Source organism: Vespa mandarinia, chromosome 19 (genome assembly GCF_050613455.1).
Source record: "Vespa mandarinia isolate Hongniang chromosome 19, ASM5061345v1, whole genome shotgun sequence".
Taxonomy (NCBI): domain Eukaryota; kingdom Metazoa; phylum Arthropoda; class Insecta; order Hymenoptera; family Vespidae; genus Vespa; species Vespa mandarinia.
This window is the reverse complement of record NC_140828.1, coordinates 2881304-2903734: the sequence shown is the minus strand read 5'-3', so window position 1 is coordinate 2903734 and position 22431 is coordinate 2881304. Positions and strand designations below refer to the sequence as shown.

General features: G+C 32.0%; 1 protein-coding gene across 6 annotated transcripts; it reads right to left on the bottom strand.

The window, feature by feature from the left end:
* Nucleotides 1–703: 703 nt before the first annotated feature.
* On the bottom strand, nucleotides 704–22085 carry SNF4Agamma (SNF4/AMP-activated protein kinase gamma subunit). 6 transcript variants are annotated; one of them, XM_085662719.1, is made up of 16 exons: nucleotides 21352–21735; nucleotides 19468–20139; nucleotides 17979–18625; nucleotides 14676–14766; nucleotides 14126–14475; nucleotides 13642–13857; nucleotides 11650–11689; nucleotides 4564–4697; nucleotides 4405–4453; nucleotides 2371–2508; nucleotides 2154–2306; nucleotides 1908–2086; nucleotides 1620–1823; nucleotides 1397–1531; nucleotides 1212–1305; nucleotides 704–1081 (listed from the first exon to the last, which is right to left on the bottom strand). In XM_085662719.1, the coding sequence occupies exons 1-16, from the start codon at nucleotides 21386–21388 to the stop codon at nucleotides 801–803; spliced, it is 3420 nt and encodes a 1139-aa protein (XP_085518845.1). In that variant the 5' UTR covers nucleotides 21389–21735; the 3' UTR covers nucleotides 704–800. The 6 variants fall into 6 exon arrangements, with proteins under 6 accessions (XP_085518845.1, XP_035739663.1, XP_085518846.1 ...); XM_035883770.2 differs by having other exon boundaries at nucleotides 1385–1531; nucleotides 21352–21725; XM_085662720.1 differs by having other exon boundaries at nucleotides 1385–1531; nucleotides 20822–21475.
* Nucleotides 22086–22431: the final 346 nt, after the last annotated feature.

Below are 22431 nucleotides of genomic sequence, written 5' to 3'. Positions count from 1 at the left end.
TTAACTTTAATGTAATATCAATTAATGATAGCAGTAATAAGTGTCTCAAAAGCGAGTGCCCATGTTCGTTGAATATTATTAATATTCTTATCGATATTATTTTGCTTCTGGCATATTATAGAAGCTTAATAAAATAATATATATATATATATATATATATATATATATAAAATCGGAATATTTCTTTTCTTCCTGCAAAAGAATATAATTTTAAAGAAAGCGAAATAAAGAATAGATGTAATTAATGGCTTATTTCACTACTCGTTTTATCACAATGATTGTAAAACATCCCTAGTAATGACTTTTTAAAAGGGCACGAAGAATTCATATCCTGAGCGAACAATGGCCCATTAACCATTCTTTAGTGAGCAGCTCAAACGTTAACCGCCATGTACAGAGCGATCACGTTAGAAAATCTAATCTTAAACATTTTTATACATTACAGAGCATGTCTCACCGTATTTTCACACATCTAGTGATAGGTCCACATAGGTCGTGATTCTTGGCTGGTGTTCTTCTTCCGTTTAAACTTACAAATTTTAACCACAAAGACAACAATGATCAATATTGTATACTCACGAACTAAAAAACATGAGCGCTAATTAGATTACTCTATATAACATTATTTTCTCTGCCTCTCTTCCTTCCCACTCTCTCTCACTCTTTCTATGTGATAAATTTATATGATTCAACTTCCCCTCAATTTTTCCTTGTCATGATGCAATTACGATGATCTACAAGTTAAGCAATAGTATCTATACTTCACACAATTTCACTGTAAAAGTGAAACATTAAATGTTTCATTCTCCACCAGATACGGTCACTTCTCGCCAAGATGTTTCTTGAGATGATTTAACAATAGTTGATGAAGATTCCGAAATATCTAAAGCTGCTGGACTGGAAGGTGGTGTAGGTGTTGAGGGCACGTCTCTCGAGTTATTATTACCTGTTTCATTTTGTTCAGTTTCAGGTTCACCATCAACGTTTGTTGTAGTTTCAACCTGAGAATTTGTAACTTTGGATGTAACTGACTCTTGTGTTCTTAACGATGAACCATTTTTAGCATTAATGCTATCCTCGCCTATATATCAATATCATTGATTGTTCATGAACATTTATAATTATAAGTAAATAACTAATTATGTTGACACCAATTTTCAAATAGAAATAAAATATTTGGTAATAAAACAAATGAAAAAAACTTCACTTACCACACGGCCTAAGAACCAAATAATACAACAGGTCAGATAGAGAAATTATACCAATTACTTTGTCGTCCTCATCTATCACTACAAGTCTATGGACCTAAAAAGTATGAAATAATTTGATCAAAAATTGCACTTTTTTTTTTATATAATTATTCCTCTAAATCTTTTCTAGATACCTCTGCTCTTACAATTCTTTCCATAACAGTAAATAATGTCTCATCTAATTTACAACTTTGAACACCTTCAAACCATTCGTTCCTGTGTTCATTAGCAGCTCGCAACGATACGTCTAAATTATTGTATGTCTTTTCAGCTGCTAAATTCTACATAGAAAAAAAAATAAAAAGAATAAATAAATTGTGACCATAAAGGGAAGTAATTAAAAATAAATTAATACAAGAAATGACTTACGATAACATCGAACTTGGAATAAATATTAACTAGTTTTCCTTCCGCATCGATAACTGGTAATGCAGAGACCCTCCTTTCAACAAATTTTTTGAGAGCTAAAATTATGCTAGTTTCTTCCGTTGCTGTTTCTATATCATCAAAAGTTCCTATCCTAAGTTCTCTAAGCGTTTTATTAGTAAAGGATGGTTTTGGTAATTCATGAATCTGCATTTTAAAAATTAATTAATAAATTAAATTTCATTATCATTTAGGAAATTAAATATATAAAATTACATTATCAAAACTTACATAAAGGAACAAAAACCTTAATATTCGTTTGTGTGTTAAAATATAAAGGACATTGCCAGTATCAGGATCAATTACTGGCAAACGATGAATCCTATTTTGTATTAAAGTTCTTATAGCTTCATACAAAGATGCATCAGGACCAATGCTCACTAATGGATGAACTTGATCTTTTAATACTTCTGAAATAATAAATATTTAGTTATAATTTAAATAATATTATAAATATACTCAAACAAAGATATTTACTTCTCCAAGTATCTAATTCATGTTCCTCCAATTCGTCCATTGTAACAGACGGACTCGTATAATACATTTGAAGAATTTTTATAAAATCTGTTATGGTCAACATGCCAACGAATTCTTGCCTTGCACTATCCCATAAAGGTGCAGCTCTTACTCCTTAAAAATAATCAAAGAAAAATTCAAAATCCATTGTATAAACATTATCGTTTCAAATACTCACCATTATATACAAGAGCAAAGAAGGCTTTCTTCACAAGAAGATGTGTGTCAAATACAACTAATTTTGCACTGGTCGGTATCAGATCGTAACACTTGTGAAATTTGAAAAATTTAACAAATATCTGCGACTCGTCTTCTTCTGAAAATTATGAACAAAAAAAAACATGGAGGTTTTTAAAAAATTTTCATTGATTAGTTCAAAAACTCATGTAATATCGCAAAGAATCAAGGATTGCTCAAAGGAATCAAATATCACCATACATCATCAGAGATAGATTCTTGATGATCGCACCTTTGGAAAGGATCCAAGCAAGTTCATCTTCGAGGGGTGGGTTTTCAAGTTCAAATTCTTTGATAAGGTCTTTAGAATAAACAGGATCATCTTCCTGACTCCACCAACTGGATGCAACGTGTCTGAGTGCGGCACGGATGCTTTCAGAATTGGAATAGTAATGTAAAGCTAACATTATTATTATCTATTGCCATCATTTGTACGATCAAATGGATAATAACACACAAAATCACATAAATTCCAAAGAAAACTTAAAACTCGTTGATGAACAGTTTGAATGATTAGCAATGGTAGTAGCTGATCGAAGTTTCTTTTCTTCAATCGAAGCACGTCATTCAATATGAATCGCATTATCGAAGAAGCCGGAAGACGTTTCCGGTGATATTTTGATGATAATAAAGATTCATTCAAACGAATGCTGATGTTGTTGATTACGAATTAAAGATCAACATATTAAGAGACAAACGAAACGTTCTTTCACATCTACGCGTCAGTATCAATCACTAAATAGATCTATTCTTAAATCGAGTTGCATTCTAATGTTGAGGAATATAGTTGTTGCAGGTAGAAGCACACGTCAAGTCCTAACAACACCAACAGCCGATACCGCTAATCGTTTGCTCTGGCCTTTATAATTCTCCTTCCAATTCGCAAAGTTTATCTTTAAACTCTCCCACCATTTTCACCTTCTGCTTTACTCTATACACTTGCGATATATTGCGGTATATATACATTTACGATTGATTTTCGACGATAATATTTACGAACATTGTAAGAAAAATAAAAACTATGTTATTTTATTCAAATAAAAATATCAATACAAAAAAATGTAGACTGTGAAAAGACATCAAATTAAGAAAAAAATAAAGAGAAAAAAAAAATTGCTGTTGTTTTGTTTAATGCAAACTCAACGATGTTTAAAAGAATAAAAAGAAAGAAAAAAAAAAAGAAGGCTCGTCGAACGACGATATAATTAATTAATTGAACGAGCAGAGCGCTCGAGTGTAAAATCATTCCTGTAGCATCGATAAGAATAATAACTCGTTGATTATAAACAAAACGATAGCAACTTATGTATTATCGTTAATATGACAATTAGGTCCAGTTTTATCGGAAATATATTCCAAATGATAGGAATTAAAAGATAACACCAATGCGAATAGAATTATCTTCGAATATTATATTTTCTTCTTCTTTGTGCTACTTTTTCCACAAAAAAAAAAAAAAAAAAAAAAAAAAAAAAAAAAAAAAAAAAAAAAAACCTATCTCAACACAAGTCTCCTCTCTTACTAAACTATCGCGAACTTGGTCAGCTTCATTGCTGATGAAGCAAGTAACTGATTCGCTCAGAGCAAACAGAGTTACAATATTCTCTCGATTCGTTCGTATATATACGTGTTCTGTTAGAGTCCTCGTCGTATCATTCGTGCCAAGAATAACTCAAACTTGCCAAGAAAAAATTCGACTACGTTTCGTGTTCTTAGATCTGACAAATGCGAAGCAATCCCTGCTTGTTCGCCTGTTTCCCTATTTCAAATGAAAATTCTTTGCTTTTTGTTTGAATTGATACAATAAAAAATTAATAACAAATTTTTCCATTATTTTTGTTTTTTTTTTCACATTTCCTTTGAACACATACATTTACTAAAAAGTTATTATTGTGTTAGTGCAATCATGAAATTCTTTGCGATAAGACGTTCTTATGAACTTTTGCACTTACTAAGGATAGCTACATAAACTTACCAAGATCAGAGAGGGAAACCTTTTCTAAGAACGGGTCCACGACTGGTAGCTGTGGAAAAAAAAAAAAAAAAAAATAAAAAAGATCAAATAATTGCTGCTTAATTTCACTTGATAAAGGTGATAAACGAGAGTCACCCTTTTGTAAAACATTAAACTTACCCCTCGTGCATCTCTGAAGAGTATGGCAGCGTGAACTGGATCAAGACACGCATCTGATGCCCTGTGCGGTATCGCTGGGGTTCCTAACGATAATCTTCTCGGTCCAGGATCTAAAGAACTTCTTCTAATTGCACCTAAATCAATCATATTTACATCGTAAAAGTTCAAGATAATCTGATCAAAAATGATAAATGATCAAAAAGAGAGAGTGAGAGAGAGAAAGAGAGAGAGAGAGAGAGAGAGAGAGAGAGAGAGAGAGAGAGAGAGAGAGAGAGAGAGAGAGAGAGAGAGAGAGAGAGAGAGAGAGAGAGAGAGAGAGAGAGAGAGAGAGAGAGAGAGAGAGAGAGAGAGAGAGAGAGAGAGAGAGAGAAAGAGAGAGAGAGAGAGAGAGCAAAGATAGATAACATTTCTATTTCCATCAAAATTCAATCGAAGATAAAGAGGATTTTTTATCGAGCATTCTCATCAATCGCAAAACAAGGTCGATAAGGATAAAACTTATTAAGTTCTGGATAGAATTATTCGCGCGAAGATAGATCTTCCTCTCTGGTTACCTTGGCTCAGTATACTCTCGTAGATTCGATAAGTTGTTTCGCAGTCAATTTCACGATGATTTGGTGGACGAGCACCCCCATCGAGACTCTGACTCCTATTACGGAAATCGTCCTCCCTTTTTCTTGGTGTTTCCTGACATTCACTTTGTCTTCTTATATGACCGAGCCTTCTACCAAAGTGTCTAATCATTTCCTGTATACCATGATGATAATTATGTGAATGATGATGTTTCTCATGTTCTCCAGTTGGACTCGGTGAAGCTGGTGAACTTCTTCCACTTCCACCTTGTTGTTGTTGTTGTTGCTGATGAAAGTAATTGTGAATAGGAGGATGAAGATGATTCTGATGTTGCTGTTGCTGATGATGTTGATGTTGATGATGATGATGATGATGATGATGATGATGATGCTGATGCTGATAATAATGATGTAATCTGGTCTGATGATTCTGACCACTCCCATGAATGGTATGATAAACCTGTTGATTATGATGTAGGGGATGATGATGATCCAAAAGCAAACTATTATAATTAGATGGACGATGTGATAATCGATAAGTCGAACTGACCGACCCACGAGATATTGCATTCTCTCGAAGGCAGATTTTATTACTGGCACTTTCTCCTTGACTCAAAAGTTCATGCAAAATCCGTGTATCCTGTTGGCGAGCATCGCTAGATGAACTCGATGACGATGATGAATTTTTCAAATCCTGCCGATTGCTTCTAGGATTTTCATTGTTATTGTTGGAAGTATGATGAGATAATAGATGATTTAATCCGTGCATTTTTAATCCTTTATATATATATATATATATATATATATATATATATTTATATTTTTCTTGATTATATATAAATTCAATTATTTTTCGATCTTCTCGATATTTAATAATCTTCTTTTCCTCATTATAATCTTCGTTATTTTCAACGATGAAATATAATCGAGCTGCGGAGAATTATTAAGAATAAACATAATCGATCATTTTCTTTCAAGGTCTTCGAAAGTAGAAACATTTTGATTTTCATTGTTATGTCTCTGTTCTGATCATTTTTCTTATAAATTTCATCTTATAAGGTAAATGATCGTGAAAGATAAATGAAGGAATAAATACACACACACATACACCTCTTGGCAAGAGATTAAAGTGATTTTTTTACAAAACTAAATTATTTTTATGAACCATCAAGAGTTTCTTAAATTTTATAAATATTTTCGACGAAAATGATGATGATGATGATGATGATGATGATGATGATGATGATGATGATGATGATGATGATAATGATGATGATAATGATGATGATGATAATGATAATAATAATGATAATGATAATGATAACGATAACAATAACGATAATGATAACGATAATTATTATTATTCTACTTGAAAGATTACTAATTAAGAAAGAATGTTCTTCCTAATTTCGAAGTTTCTAATTCGAATAGTACGAGAATTCAGTAGTATGAAACATTAGTATTACAATGATTAACTATAAAATTGAGACAGGGAAATTGCTGAAATATGAGACTAAATCATCTCGCAAGGACAAATTTACAGATCAACGAATATGTACCAAATGTTCTTATTCTCTCTTATTCATTTTATGAAAGCTTAGATATAGATTGTCGATATTGATTAATAGATATATATATATAAGTTCAATAATACGAGAAGAAATGCTGATCGTTCATATTGCATATAAATATATGTACATACATATGATACTTTGGATGGGCCAAAAGTATTAAAGTGATTTAAAAAATCAATTATTTTTTTGGAGACTTCCAAAAAAAGTAATTCTATTTCCAAGTAGAATTGTAATTAAATTCCGTAATTTTACAAGTTAGGCCTTATAGTTTTATAATATTAAAAACAAACATTAACCCAAAACATTTCTAAAAAAAAATAATTGATTTTTTAAATTATTTAAGAACTTTTGATATATCTAGGAACTTTTTACCCACCCTGTACATAGATATATATTACGAAAGGGCGCAGCTGAGAGAAAAAGAGAGAGAGGAAGAGAGAGAGAGAGAGAGAGAGAGAGAGAGAGAGAGAGAGAGAGAGAGAGAGAGAGAGAGAGAGAGAGAGAGAAAATGATGATGATGATCTTGACCGAGAAATCTTGGCTCGTTAATTCAGCACGTGTTCAGCAATTTCATGAAGAGTTTGAAGAGTCTCAGAAAGAGATTTTTTTCATATTCTACTTCTAACACTATTCAAACATTTTTCTTAAATTGAAATGAAAGTAATATCATACAATTTTGAAATTGTTTAAAAGAAAATGATTTGTTCTATTAAAGAGTAAATAAAGAGATAGATATTTTCGAGATAAGAGATTTGATTCTTGATCTTGCATTTGTACACTTGTTCAAATCTATTATATATTATCGAGATTATATGTCTCGGTTAAAAGAGCTTTTACGTTTTATAAGTTGGAAACTTCCCAATTTTTCGACAAGTGGGTCGCTGAAAATGTATATTTTTGGGTCATAAGAGAGAGGAACTAGGATATTCTATTGATCCCTTTTGCCAGACTTTCGAATTGAATTTTCGAATTGGTTACATCGTTTCAACATATTAAAAATGAGATAAAAAATGTTTTTCTTTTACTTCATAATTCCATTCAAATTAAATAATAATTATTACAATTTTTGTCACAGCAAAAATATTATATATATATATATATATTTGTGTATATATATATATATATATTAGATGTTATATATATATATATATATATATATCTAATTTTAGATTAGAATAAGAAACAAAATTAGATGTCAAGTATTATCACAGATTGGAAAAAAAAAGGTAAACATTAAAGATAATTTGATGTTTTAATCATTGAAGATAAGAATTGAAAGTTCGATTTATAAACGTTTCAAAGATATATCAAGAGAATAATTGCTTTTAAAATCTAATATACGTAGAAAAAGAAAGAGGAAGAGGAAAATAACTTAAATTTCTAATGATTTTTCTTTAACTCAATGAAAGGGTAAGTAATAATACGGTTATGGGTGTATTGATACCAAAAATAGCAAACCGGATTGAAGTAAGAGAACATTGACACGTGAATAAAATGTCAAGAGAACGAAGTATTTGCTATGGAAACATAATATCTACTGTGCTGTTCCTTTCAAGTAAACCTTTACATGGACACAGTTCTTTCAAGGATCATCATCACAGATCTTTCAAGGACACAAGTCCCCAAGAACGATCACATTTTTTTTTCTTTTCTTCTTTCTCTTTGATTTAAAACGTATAAAAGATGTACTTACTACGATCTCGAATGAAATTGACTATAACAATATGAATAAACAACAAGGACTATTATTGGATTTAATAAAAAATAATAAATTAAATAAATAAAAGCAATGAAAATAAATTCTGAAAAATGAAAGATTTCTTTCAGCAAATTTTAATATTAAACAATTTTTTAAAACCTCGTTGATATACATATGAAATACCTAGGCGGTTTTAAAAATAAATTACTTATTTCGAAATTTTTTAGGTTAATTTTTGTCTCAGATCGTAAAACTACTAACCTAAAAAATCTCGAAAAAGAATAATAGTTCTTTAGAATAATCTAAGAACTTTTGGTCCACTCTGTATATACATATATACATGCAATAACTGCAACAGAACATTTTTACTTATGTATTACTTTACATAAGCTTTTTGCAGAATTGTTAATGCAGATGAGAAGGCAACAAAACTGCCGGCTGTCTATTCTCAGAAATGTGTATGTATGTATATCTGTGCTATCTACAAATGTAACGAGATCGTAATTGCATCATTTCTACGTTTTTCCATATTTCATCTTGGTCGGAAAACTTTTTTGTCATTGAAATAAATAACTTGTGTGGAATATATTAATAAAAAATAAAATGGTCCTTTGATCAATTCGTCGATAAAAATTCATCAATAAATGCCATTTTCATGCACGAATATATTTTATATATCGAGAGTATTGTTTTACAAGAGATTCATATTTCTTTTCGTTAGAAAATTTGCTACCGTTTGCACATAACTCTGAATTATGCGAAATTCGTGACAAGTAGTATACATATGTAAAATATACATACGACGTAAAAAAAAAAAAAAATAATAATAATAATAATAAAGAAAATAATAATAATAATAAATCTTTAACTTTTCACCACTTTTTCTTGCCCTTCTTTGAAGAAAAATGATCAATAATAATGAATTAAAAAAAAAAAAAAAAAAAAAAAAAAAAATGTAAGCAATATTTTTTCGATTTATAATTTTCCTTTTCTTTCTACGAATAATATAAATAAAAAATAAGTTGCTCATATAATTATCATAATCCCATAATGGTGACTACTCATTTAGGACACGTCGTTACACCAGAATCATGCGGATGCGTCAGCGACAAGAGACTGCAGTAGCAGGATGGAAGGGATTAAGTCAAAGAAGATTCTTCTCGCGTTATGTCGTTACTCTTGTCTGTTTTTCGTATGTGCTTCGTATTCTCTCTTCAATGAGAATAAAAAGAAAAAAGAAGACATACAATAATTTTGTATTTCAACGAAGTATAAGAACAGCGCGTTAAATAACTATTTTCATTTGTTAGTCGTTCAATGCGACGTTCGTTCATTGGTCAAGGTCACAGCCGATGACAAGTACCTTCCTTGTTTACTATTTGAGAACAAACTAAAAGCTAACATAGTTATGTGTTTACGTATAATATAGACAATTTGCGAACATGATCTACCTTTTTAATTGATTTTAATTATTATTATAACGATACATATGTTTCCTTTGGTTAGGTTTTTTTTATGGTTTATTCCGAACGTACGACGTAGAATTCGAAACGACCTAGAAAAAAGAAGGAACTCTCTCTCTCTTTCTTAATAAAACCTTGATTGTAAGAACGTTTGCAAAGAGCAGATGTTAAATAAGAATGTTGTGTGTTTGTGTGTGTGTGAGAGAGACGAAAAGATGTAAGACGACAAAAGGGGAAAAAAGTGGGTGAACGTTGCAACGTCTATATACAAGAAAGAACATAAGTTATTAGATTTTTCCAATTTCTCACGTTAAAGAGCATAATTAAAGAAAAATGCATCAGTGAGACACTAAAACAATGACATACTTTCGTATCATAAATATAATAAAACCGGCATAATGAAAAATTATTAAATTTATAAATTATAGAAAAATTGTATGTTAAGGTTATATCGAAGACTATGAAAAAAAATAACATCGATATTTATGCATACAGATTACATTATTTTTTTCTATCACTTAACTGCTTTTCAAAATCATTTCAACTCTCGAAGACCATCCAAAGACATTCTGTGATCGACTTACATTTCCAAAATTGTAACACGAAGGAGCACAACAAGAAGACGTAAGACGTAGATTTATCTTGAGAAGACACGTTCTGCGGCAAGATTTTTAAGAAGCATAGAAAAAAAATTAATTTCTTTTTGTTTCTTTATAGAGAATCAATTTCACAATTTAATGCCACAAATCTCACGAAAAAGCATTAAATATTAATTATGTACACAAGATTAGAAAGAAAAGCGTCAGGTCTATATTATACCAAGTGGCCCCTTAAGTTTCATCTTCGTTTTCTCTTCGACTTCGGCTTTTGACGAAAATACACGAACCTGTTTTCGCTTTCAATATATCACTTTTATTCCGCAGTTCAATCGAATTTTTCGTTCAACGATATTGGAAGGGATTCGTTTAAGTATTTGGAACACTGTGTTCGAACGTAATACAAAAAGAAAGAAAATAAAAAAAATCTTGAGATTAACTGAGAGTAAAGGAGAACTCGGTTGATAGGACTAATACTTTTTAACGAATCACAAGGATGGAGAAGGCGCCACCGGCAGAGACTCAACCAAACGAATCCCGACTATACACCCAAGTTAGTTAGAAAATCGCGCGCTCGTGACTCGAAAGACTTCAGAGAAAGAGAGAAAGAGAGAGAGAAACTCATTCGATTCCTCCTCTCAACCCTCTTTCTACTCCATTACTTCTATCCCCACTTAATCCGCAATATCGTCAATCTTTCAGTTCGAAAATGGCGCATTTTTTAAATCGACCAATCTCATGCACACTACTCGAAACAAGAATTGAACAGATGCGCATAATATAGAACGAACCAATCGCGAGTAATTACACGTGGTGCCGCTAAGCGGAATTTTTTGGAAACGTTTTGAAAATTTGTTAATTGATCCACGTGATTCTTGAAACCACAAAAGCGCGGCAAATGATGTATATATACATATAAATTTCCATATTTTTCACAGCTGTCCATTTCGTCCTCGTCGCCGTTGTTTTTACAATGATGATAATGCTCGATAAAGCTAACTGCGTGTGTGCGAAAGTTTTTTAATGTACATATCAATCGTCATCGGTGTTATCATTTACGCCGTACGGTAATATCTCACAGTAAAGCTAACGTGTAAATATGTATGTGCGTTAAATAGAATATGAAGAAGATTATTTGACGTCATTTTCATCATTTTCTAAAGTAGTATGCAAATTACTCACCTTGCGCAGCTACCTGTGCTTGATGTTGGGCTGCTGCTCTCTGTAATTAAAAAAAAAAAGAAAGCTGTTAAAAATTCCATTCATTGATCAAACAAAATAGATAGAAAGAAAAGAAAATGAAAAAATTATTTAAAATTGTAGAAACTATGAAAACAAAAATTGTATTGAAAATGAAAAATGTTCTTTTTGTCATTGATACAAGAAAATATAAGAAGATAACTTTAGGAAATACATTTTGCAAAATCAGACGAATGCCAGAAGCTTCTAGGGTCTTGGAATCCAAAGAGCGACTTCTAGGTTTTGGGGTAAAATAATCGTCCCTCTTGCCACTTTTAATCCATCGAAAATAGGATGACATATTGAATTCTCTTATATTTTTCAGACTATCAATGAGAAGTCTTGTTCAAGTTTCTTGTCAGCAACTAATCTAAATGAATATGTTTATTGGACGTAAACGTATGCTGTATTAATAAGCTAATATCTCGTTTCACTAGCTTATTAATTAAAAATAAAGACAAGAAAAAAAAATAAGAAATAAAAAAGAACTATACTTTATTAGTTACTACAATTAAAACACGATGCTAAATTCCGAAAAATTCCGAATATATAAACACAAGCGTGTTATCGAAACACGTAAAATAAAAAAAAATTAGATAAATAAATTTTAGTCTTCCGAACGAAAATGTGTATATTACACACTCGTATATTTTATCACTGATAAAACGTGTAGACATAGGCAAACATTCGTTACTTCGGGTTATATTAAATTAATGTAACTTCAATTAAGAATCATCGAAAAAAAAGCGATACATAAAATCAACTCTTTTTTTAATACTATAGATTATTTATACCTTATAGTTAGATGATAATTTATTTGTGATTTCTTTTTAAAAGCAATATGTATATATATCTTTTTTAACCTTTTTTTTTAAAGTAATAGAGAACGTTTTTAGTTCTTTTCTTATTGAAAAATGAATCTAAATAATACCACACGTGTCTCAACTTATACAGTCAACTAAAGAATATCAAGTCATCAGATGACCTTTTACCCCGAGCAGCGAAACGTGTAGAATAACACGACTTACGCATATTTTACGTTGGCTGACTCGTTAATTTTTTTTCTTTTTGTTATTATAAAACCTATTACAGAATTCTACCTACTGCAAGTTTTCACGTTGAAATAGATGCACATAAGAGAGGGAGGACTTTTAACGCAACGTTATATCATAATTGAAGAATAAGAAATTCAAAAAAAGATAGATATGAATACTAAAAATGTAAGAGAACTCAGATTTAAAATCGATTGAAAAAATTCACTGAGATTTGAAGTTAATTTTTCTTAATACAGATTCATTACGAATGTACTAATTTATTTATTTTTTTTTTCTTTTTTTGGAATATATAAAAATAACCAAAATTAACGTCTTTTTTATATTTTAACACAAAACAAAAATAGATAAATAATTAAAAAAATATCACTGAACACACTATAACGGATTTCGAGGAAAATGTGAATACATATTCTATGACTCGCGAATATTATTTAAAATCCTGATATTCCCGAGTAGGTATAACTGTACTGAGTGTAAATGCGTGTTGTTCTCTCTCCGTCTCGGTTCTCACTACGCATCGCTAAAATGAACGTGATATAAGCGGGAATATTACTCCCACCAAATGACGTGCTTGCTTGTATGTAGATACATATGTATACTTATGCCACGTATACTTTCACAGACAACTAGCTAATCGAGTTTGTTTAAACAGTGTTTACTCAACGAGTAAATGTAAATAAAAACCGTTTGGAGAGAAAACGATATCTCGTATTGCAGAAATCGTGATATTTTGTTGATCAAAAACTGTTAAGAGAAATTCATTTTTGGCATTAAAATAAATTTTTGACAAAATTTATGTGAAAGTACTACTAACAAAATTTATGTAGTCACTTGTGTATTTGTTACATTTTAAATAATAATAATAATACATATAACTCACCGCTTTTCTTTTATCCTCTGCACTAAGAGCACTATGGCTTCTATGTCTGATCAAATCCATAACTTTGCTTACAGGATTCCTGCTACTTTCAGATCCTGCTCTAGGTCTACTACTTTGTTCTTTGGATTCTCTAGATTCTCTACCATCTTTATGGTGTTCCTTTTCGGTGTGTACATCACTCGATGAGCTTCCATGCGATCCTCTGTGAAGGGAATGCTAAAAAAAAAAAAACGTGTTTCAATAGATATCTATAATATCGACGAATATATTACAAGAAAAGATTTATTATCTGTTATCTTTTTTCTGATTAAAATGTCATCCTATCAATAGATAGGACCAATAATACATTAATATGCAATTCTGATACTCTATATATAGAATTATAATATGCAAATTAATTTTATTTCAACTGTTTAAAATGTCTATCATAATAATTAATTGGAAATTTCATGAAATTTGATATTGAAAATGCATTAAGATATACCTGCACAGCACTCTTCATGTTTGCAATAATACTAGGCTTTCTTTTACTGGCATCAGACTTGCTCCTTGGTCTGAAGGCATCGAAGAGAGCTGGTTTTCTTGTAGGACTAGCTGTGTCATCGACTGTACCACCACCGCTTCTTCTACGTTCTGCACTATTACTTCGACTGTTGCTACGACTAGTGGATCCTGAACGTGTACCTGAAGCCTTTCTACCACCCTTACTCGAGCTGGACGAACTGGACGCTGAAGGTTCAGGATGTTGTTGGGGAAGTGGAGTGGATTTTCCTGATCCTGGTGCACTTCCAGGTGCTGGTTTTCTAATAGGTCTTGAATGAGAACCCCAGGTACCTAAACATAAATATTGCTCATCAATACAAGGTCCATTTTAAATAAACATCCTCAAAATATATACAAAATAGTCAAGATTTAACTTAAATTTTCATTATAAAAATAAGAAACCTTGTGTTTATAACTTAATATTATTTTTAAGAAATATATATATACTGAAGTTCTGCCATACAATTTATTGTTAGTTAATTCAAATTTACCTGCTCTTGGCCTATGGCCTTGTTCATTAGAAGCTTGATTAGTATCAGCATCTTCGGTAACTATAGTTGGCAATGGCTGTGAACCAAGTTCCTAAAAGCAAAAAAGAGTATTATCTAAGTACGGTAATAAGACTTTGGGAAAACTTTGAAACACTTAATCGATTTATATCTATTATAGAAGTACATAGTTTTCCTGTATATTCCATAGTAATCTTCTATATGAAAAGCCATTGTCATATTCTGTTCAGAACATAGTAATTCGTGCATATTAAATACCCACATTGTAGAGATAAAATCCTCCAAATTCTAATATACAATTTGTGAGTCTTTGTAGTCGGCGGAAGTTCGATCTACAAAATCTAAACATGGTGTCACTTTGTAAAATGTCTTGCAAACAATGTGTGTGTGTATGTGTGTGTGTGTGTGTGTGTGAGATATCCTGTTTCATTGAAATATTAAAGGATAGTGTCCCAAGTTATACCAACAGCAAAGAGAGAACAAAAAAATGATTGTCTTTTATATGTAGCATTTGCTTGTTCAATGATCCAAGAGTAATAAGAAGATACAAAAAAATTTTTTTTCTTTTGCAATAAAATAAGTATCTTCTTAAAAATTCAAATCAACTAACTTATGTCATTGATGTATAAAAAAGTCTCTGGAATATTTAAAACTACCTTATAAGTTCCATATTCAGGACAACGATCCAAGTAAGGCACAAGTGAATATTTTCTGACTCTTCCTAAAGCAACCGATGACATAATAAACCAATTAAATAAAAATTAAAAAAAAAAAAAAAAGAAAAAAAAAAGAAAAAAAAAAAAGAAAAAAAAGAAAAAAAAAGAAAAAAAGAAAAAAAAGAAAAAAAAAGAAAAAAAAAGAAAAAAAAAGAAAAAAAAAAAGAAAACTGCACTTATATCCGAATGTATTCGTATAACAAGAGTCATGTACCTATCGGAAGACAGATATTAACTGCCAATACGAATATGAACTCTTAGGGAAAAAAAAACGTAGAAGAATATATCTATGTATTATCGCGAACTGAGATCTTTTCGTCATTGGTCAATATCGATAATATTTCCACGGATGATCGTATAGTCATAATGTTCGTTATCGACTTCTTAGAGATTACGATGGCGGAGAGAGGCTATACATATCTCTGTTGTCTATTAAATAAACTATACAACATCGATATTTATAAAACGATGAAAATATAATCGCGATTTGATTATTTAATTATAAAAAAAAAAAATCAAATCCATTTAGTTTTCTTCTTCCTCTTTTTCTTTTTCTTTTTCTTTTTCTTCTTTGATAGAAAAACATTGAGAATGAAATATCTAATCTCCATTTGTTTTTTTTCCTTCTTTTTTTTTCCTTAACACAAGGATAACTCTTTCATAAATGGCTAAGCTAAGAATGTTATGCTATGTACATAACTTATCTATTATGTACGTATATGTGATGACTCGTTATGAAAAAGAGTGAAATAGCGAGTAGTGTTACGATGGTAAATAAAAGATTTGCAATTACCGGAATTGTCAAATTAGCAAATTAAAGAGAATAGCGTTAAAGAATTATTTGATATCGAGACGAGGTTAAAAATTTCATGGAATTGTAGAGAAGATTGAATAGATCATTTGTGAAAAATTTACAAATGAATAAACAATATTACAAAAAGAAAGCAACGACTTGGGACACTATAAAATAAAGGGGAAAAAAAAAAGAAATAAAAAAAAAAAAAAAAGAAAGAAAGAAAGAAAGAAAGAAAGAAAGAAAAAGGAATGCTATATTATCAGAAGGATCGTATCTAATCAAATAAAAAAAAAGCCTTCATCTCAAAATGGATACCATACTTTTTAATAATTTCAAAAATAAATATATCAATTATAAATGTCTTGCGCTCTACCATCACACGAAAAAAATCATTTCTAATTCATAATAAAGATGGAATGTAACGATCAAGATGTTATATGCTAAAATGATGTTTCGTCACATACGTACGCACGCACACACACGACACGCACACGCATACGCACGCACCCACGCACAAAATAAATACTGACGAAATATATCGCATGCCAGTAAAAAAAAAATGTAAAAGTGAATATATATCTCGTTGGATAATGACATTGATTTCATTTCTATCAATTGCGAAGTTCTACGAATAACCTTCCCCTATATATAAATTATATAATCTCTCTCTAATATCTGATGATCGTTGAGAAATATCAAAATAGGAGAATACATTATGCTTGATCGCCTAAGCCAAATACTACATACCAAAACAATGATTTTTTCTTCAACCAAACAAAATAGTAAGGGGTGTGCCGCTGTTGGTAGAACTTGGCCTAATGTTCTGAAATATAAAAGAGAGAATGTGACATATTTTCCGAGGCTTTACTTATATGAAAGGGAGAGAGAGAGAGAGAGAGAGAGAGAGAGAGAGAGAGAGAGAGAGAGAGAGAGAGAGAGAGAGAGAGAGAGAGAGAGAGAGAGAGAGAGAGAGAAAGGAGTGAAAGAAAGGAGGGGAGGAAGAAATAGAGAGAGAGAGAGAGAGAGAGAGAGAGAGAGAGAGAAAGAGAGAGAGAGGAGAAAGAGAGACAGATTTTGTGTATTCAGTGTTAATGACGTTGAAGATAATATATGTATGTACCTAAGTAAATATAAAAATGCATAACGAGAATTGTTACGACGTGTTGTGTTGCTATTCATAATAATAATAATAATAATATAAATAATAATAATAACAATATAAATAATAATAATAATAATAATAATAATAATAATAATAATAATAATAATAATAACAACAACAACAATAATAATAATAACAACAACAACCACAACAACAACAACAACAACAATAACAACAACAACAATAGCAATAATATTAATAATAATAATAATAATAAAGATATAGCGAGACGTGGCTTTTATCTTTGTGCAACTCTTAAAGTAACGATCGAGATATAAATAACATTTTTAAATATTTTTTTTTGTATCTGAATGACACCCATTGTTCTTTCAAATGTATTTTACTCATTCCTAATATGAATGAATAACTTCGAATTGGAATGATCAAGTTATAAATTAATAAATGATACGTTCATTATTATTTTGTTACTTTACCATTAATTGATTAATTAATTAACGTTTATCTACCTTCCGCCGAACACACATCGAGCCTAATCCGTCGAGCTATATTATTAAAAATCGACGAAAATATTGGCATAATTATAAAAATTCGTTGAAAAAAAAGAAAAGAAAAAAAACGAGAAAAGAAAAAAGCATCACGTCAACACTCACCTTTCTCTTCCTCTCCTGTATGAAGTCAACCCTACGCACCCATACTTCCTCTGTAGAATCATAATCAAGAGTGCTAGAACTACTAGCTTGACTTTTCATTTCTATCAAGCTACTATCAAAGAATCTCTTGTCCAAGTGTGGACTTGGTAATGGACTAGTTCTTGAGAAGGTCATACTGTTAGAATAAGATGGAGGATCAGTAGCAGGAAAAGTCATTCCTGGACCAGTAGTATGTCTTCTTCTAAGAGGTGGTTTCGTTGTGGACGTTGGTGATGTTACTGTTGTTGTCACAGTCGACGTGGTAAACCTAGAAGTTGTAACTGCTGTTGAAGTTGGAGTTGCTGTGGTCAGTGTAGTCGTCGTAGTCGTTGCCATAGTTATAGTTGTCGTTGTCGTTGTCGATGATGTCATCGATGATGTTGTCAGAGTCACCGTTGTCGCCACCATTGTGTTAGCGGATGTTAATGCGGATTTAGCTTCGGAGATGCTCGAAGATTGATTCGATTTGAGATCAATTCTTTCCGAACTTGATCTTTCTGAAGATGTTGGACTCGAACCTTTCGAAGAGATGCTAGCTTCTCGAGTATTTTCTTGGGATTCTTCGTTTTTCGCTTCTTCTTTCTTGCTAGTTGTTTCTGCATTTTTACCTATAAAATCATCCGATACAATATTATTTTAAATGTATTTTTTGTTATGTTTTATGTTATTTATTGATTTTTGTTAAATACTGAAAAAAAGTGAGTCATGTTTTTTTTTTCGTTTTGTATGATGAAGACGATGATGATAAGAAGTATAGCAAGAGATTTACAATTTTTATTCTCTATAAATAAACCACGTAGAATCTACATGTAGAATATAGTAGATCAGCGTTGTTGCCTAAGTGGAGTGACTTTTTGCACTTGTAGGACGGCCGTTGCCAAACGAAACTAAACGAAGCTAAAAGACCAGCGGTGTAACGCTAATCTTAGCACTCGTAGTCGAACGAGCTCTCTCGTAATAGCACTTTTCTCCTCTCCCTAGCGAGCTCTCTTTAATGGCCGAACCTGAAATTTCGTAACTTCGTCTTGGTCTCGCTTTTCTCGTTTAATCGACTTCCCCGCTAATATATATCTACAGGGAATGTTTTGACACGCACTATACTTGAATCATTATGAATCTGCGCGCGCGCGAGAGAGAGACAGAGAGAGAGAGAGAGAGAAAGAGAGAGAAAGAGAGAGAGAGAGATCGCGATTAAAAGAGATACGAATAGCGAGAATAAAGAGTTAAAGGAGCAAAAGTGAGCTTAATTGGATGGTATAGAGATAATGTTGTAGTTCGTAGAAAATAAGAATGTTGTGTTGCGCTCGTGAAGAACTTGTAAATCACGTGCTAGCATGAGACATGATTCTTGATCAACAAGAAAGAGGGGGGAAGAGGGAGAGGGGGAGAGAGAAAGAAATAGAGAGATGATTATATGAGGAAATAGAAACCAACAGTCTCTCTTTCTTACCTTCCTCTGTTTCATATTCATCTTCCTCTCTACATTCAGATAATCTTCTACCCCAAGGATAGGGACTATGAGTTTGATTTCTTGATGGTAGCCTATTGACATGAGAGAGAAAATAATGATGAAAGAAACTGTCAACTCCATCCGAATCCTCGCCAGAAGATTGTAGCATATCCTTGAGGGCAGCCAATGAGGTAATAGTATTATAATTGATAGCCGAAATGAGATCATCCTCGATGTCACTGTCATCGGTAGTGTCCTCATTCTTATTGGTCATCGTTTCCGTCTGTTTCGCTGCTTCCTGATCGAGACTTTTACTTGGCTCAGTTTTCGGAGGTTCCGTCTTATCCTCCGAACTAGTTTCAGACTCGTCTTCGGACGTACAACTCGAGGTACTCGAACTCGATGATTCCTCGTCTTTTTTAGTTGTTTTCGTTGTCTCCTCGTCGTCGGATACCTTACAATTGACTTCTAAACTTTCGTCCTCTTCGTCATCACGCATTACTCGTTTCTCTTTACAATTGTCCACATTCTTAGGCAATATCTCATCGGAAGAATTTTTCGTCAGGATTCCTTCCGATTCTACGCTCATATTGTCACGATTGGCGTTGTTCTTATCGTTGACATCGCACGAATCCTTGTTCCTTTGACCGTTGCTATCCTCCATCGAGAATCCTGATTGAAAAAAAATCTTTTTTAAAAATAGACTCCTTCCCTTTTAACAAACTAATTTCTTTCGAATGGAAACATTTAATCGAAACGAACTGTTACTACCAGCCAAGACCATTTGCATCGTACTTGTTTAGCTAATGAAAAAGCTGACAAACACTTTGGCTTTCTTTCATGATACCTTACATTGGCTCGAGAGAGACTCCTACGATATATGTGGTATGGTACTGCGGAGAGAGTCTCGCTTCTCTAACATACGAAGAATTTGTTTAGTCATCGCGCTTTGAGTGCTGTGCACGTATAGAGTCAGTAGTACATACTTATGTGAAGATTACAAAATCATACATCACGCGCCAAGTGGATCATCGGAAATCAATATGATATCGAGAAATGTTGTAGACGCTCATATAGATCGCGTGTCACGGATGTTTGACAAGTTTTTTTATTAATCATGAAATACGAGAACGATTACGTGTGATCTTTAATCGATTTTTGTTTTTTTTCTTTCTATTTTCTTCTTTTCTTTTTCTTTTTTTTTTATTTACCTTGTTCTAATTAATGTACGAATTAATTCACTGAACGATTAAGATACAGTAAAAAAGAAAAACAAAACTCGGACGTTATTTTACGATTATTCAAAAGCTCTATTTTATTGGAAACACATAATAATAATAATAATAAAACTCACCTTAATAATGGAAGTTAGAGTAGTCCAGAAAGACAGTAAGTATATACAAGCAGGAAAAATCTTAAAGATTCGTGGAAAGAGATAACGATCTTCTTTAAAATCGTTTTATCGGCATCTCATGTATTTCATATATATATACTATATATATATATGTATGTATTTGTGTATATATCACTGTAATTTTCGTCGATTAGAGTCGGTATAACAGAGAAAAATTTGTCGAGCACGAATTTAAATTACGCGCCACGAACCATCGAACAGGAGCGTCTAACAAGTAGTTAAATATGTATATGTAGTATCTATCTAAAGTATTTCATATTAAATAGTAATCATATCCGACTTAAAAAAAAAGGCGTTTCCCTTTTTCTTTCTTTTTTTCCTATTTCTCTTTGTCGAACGTAGAAAATATGGTAAGAAAACAATCAAAGAGATCGTCCTTTAGAATTCTTAGCAAGAGTATTATATTGAGGTTAGATTAGATTTTCGTTGTAGACGTAAGAAATAAGGAATCTTAGCCGATTAAGTAATACCATCACGAGTTTGATCCTTTCTTGGAGTTTCAAACATCGATGTTACACTTTTGATTTCTTGGTCCTTTTTATCTTCGTCCTCGATATTCCTTTGCGTTGGAAAATTACGAACGTAAACAGCTGTGCGCGCTCGTAGACGCTCGCCAATACTCGTAAACACTCGGCAATGTCCGTTGACGTTCGGAACGAGATGAAGAATATTGGGACTTTTTCGGTGTGACGGCGGTGTCTATATAATTATATTTCTTATTAACAATTTTTATTGCAATCTTTGATTATCACAATCGAACGTTATTCCTCTTCTTCGTTTATATCTTCGTTTCGATGAAAAATAATTAATCTTCCAAGATGTAATATATATATGAGAAAAACGATAAGAAATACGTTAACGTTTCAAGTATGTTCTTTTTGATTTTACACTTTTAACATATCAACGAATTGACCGTTGATTTACGCGCGAATTTCCGTTACATCCTTTTGAAAGAAAAAAAAAGAGTCGCCGTCGAATGAAAGAGAGCACGCCTCTCCCCAAAAAGAATTAAAGAACATTCGACGCGTGCTACCTTCCCCTTGTCCACTTCTCTTTTAACAACCGGCTGAACTAGAACGAGAGAGAGAGAGAGAGAGAGAGTGAGAGAAATGAACACGTCGAAAGGGGATGTCTCGATGCGGAAGAAAGGATCGATGCGTTTTCTCGTCTCCTTTCCCCTCTCTAGCACGTTCTTAGCGTTAACCGGCACGTTGCCGGAACGACAAACGGCACGACCTTGAAGCTAAGCCGAGCGCATCCGTATCAACGCAATCGCGCACGTAACTCGAGCGATCTGACTCCTACACCGTTCTTTTTCACCAAAATCGAATTTACCGATGGTACATATGCATGTACATATATATGAAAAAGGAAGGAAAGAAGGAAAGAAAGAAAGAAAGAAAGAAAGAAAGAAAGAAGATAGTAAATGAGATGAAAGACAAGTAGGATTAATTAATTTGTCTTTCTACTACGAAATCCGCACTTTCAGGAATCACGTCCTTCAAACTGAACATAAAATGGTCGTTCGGCCGGTCCAGTTTTTTCGCAAA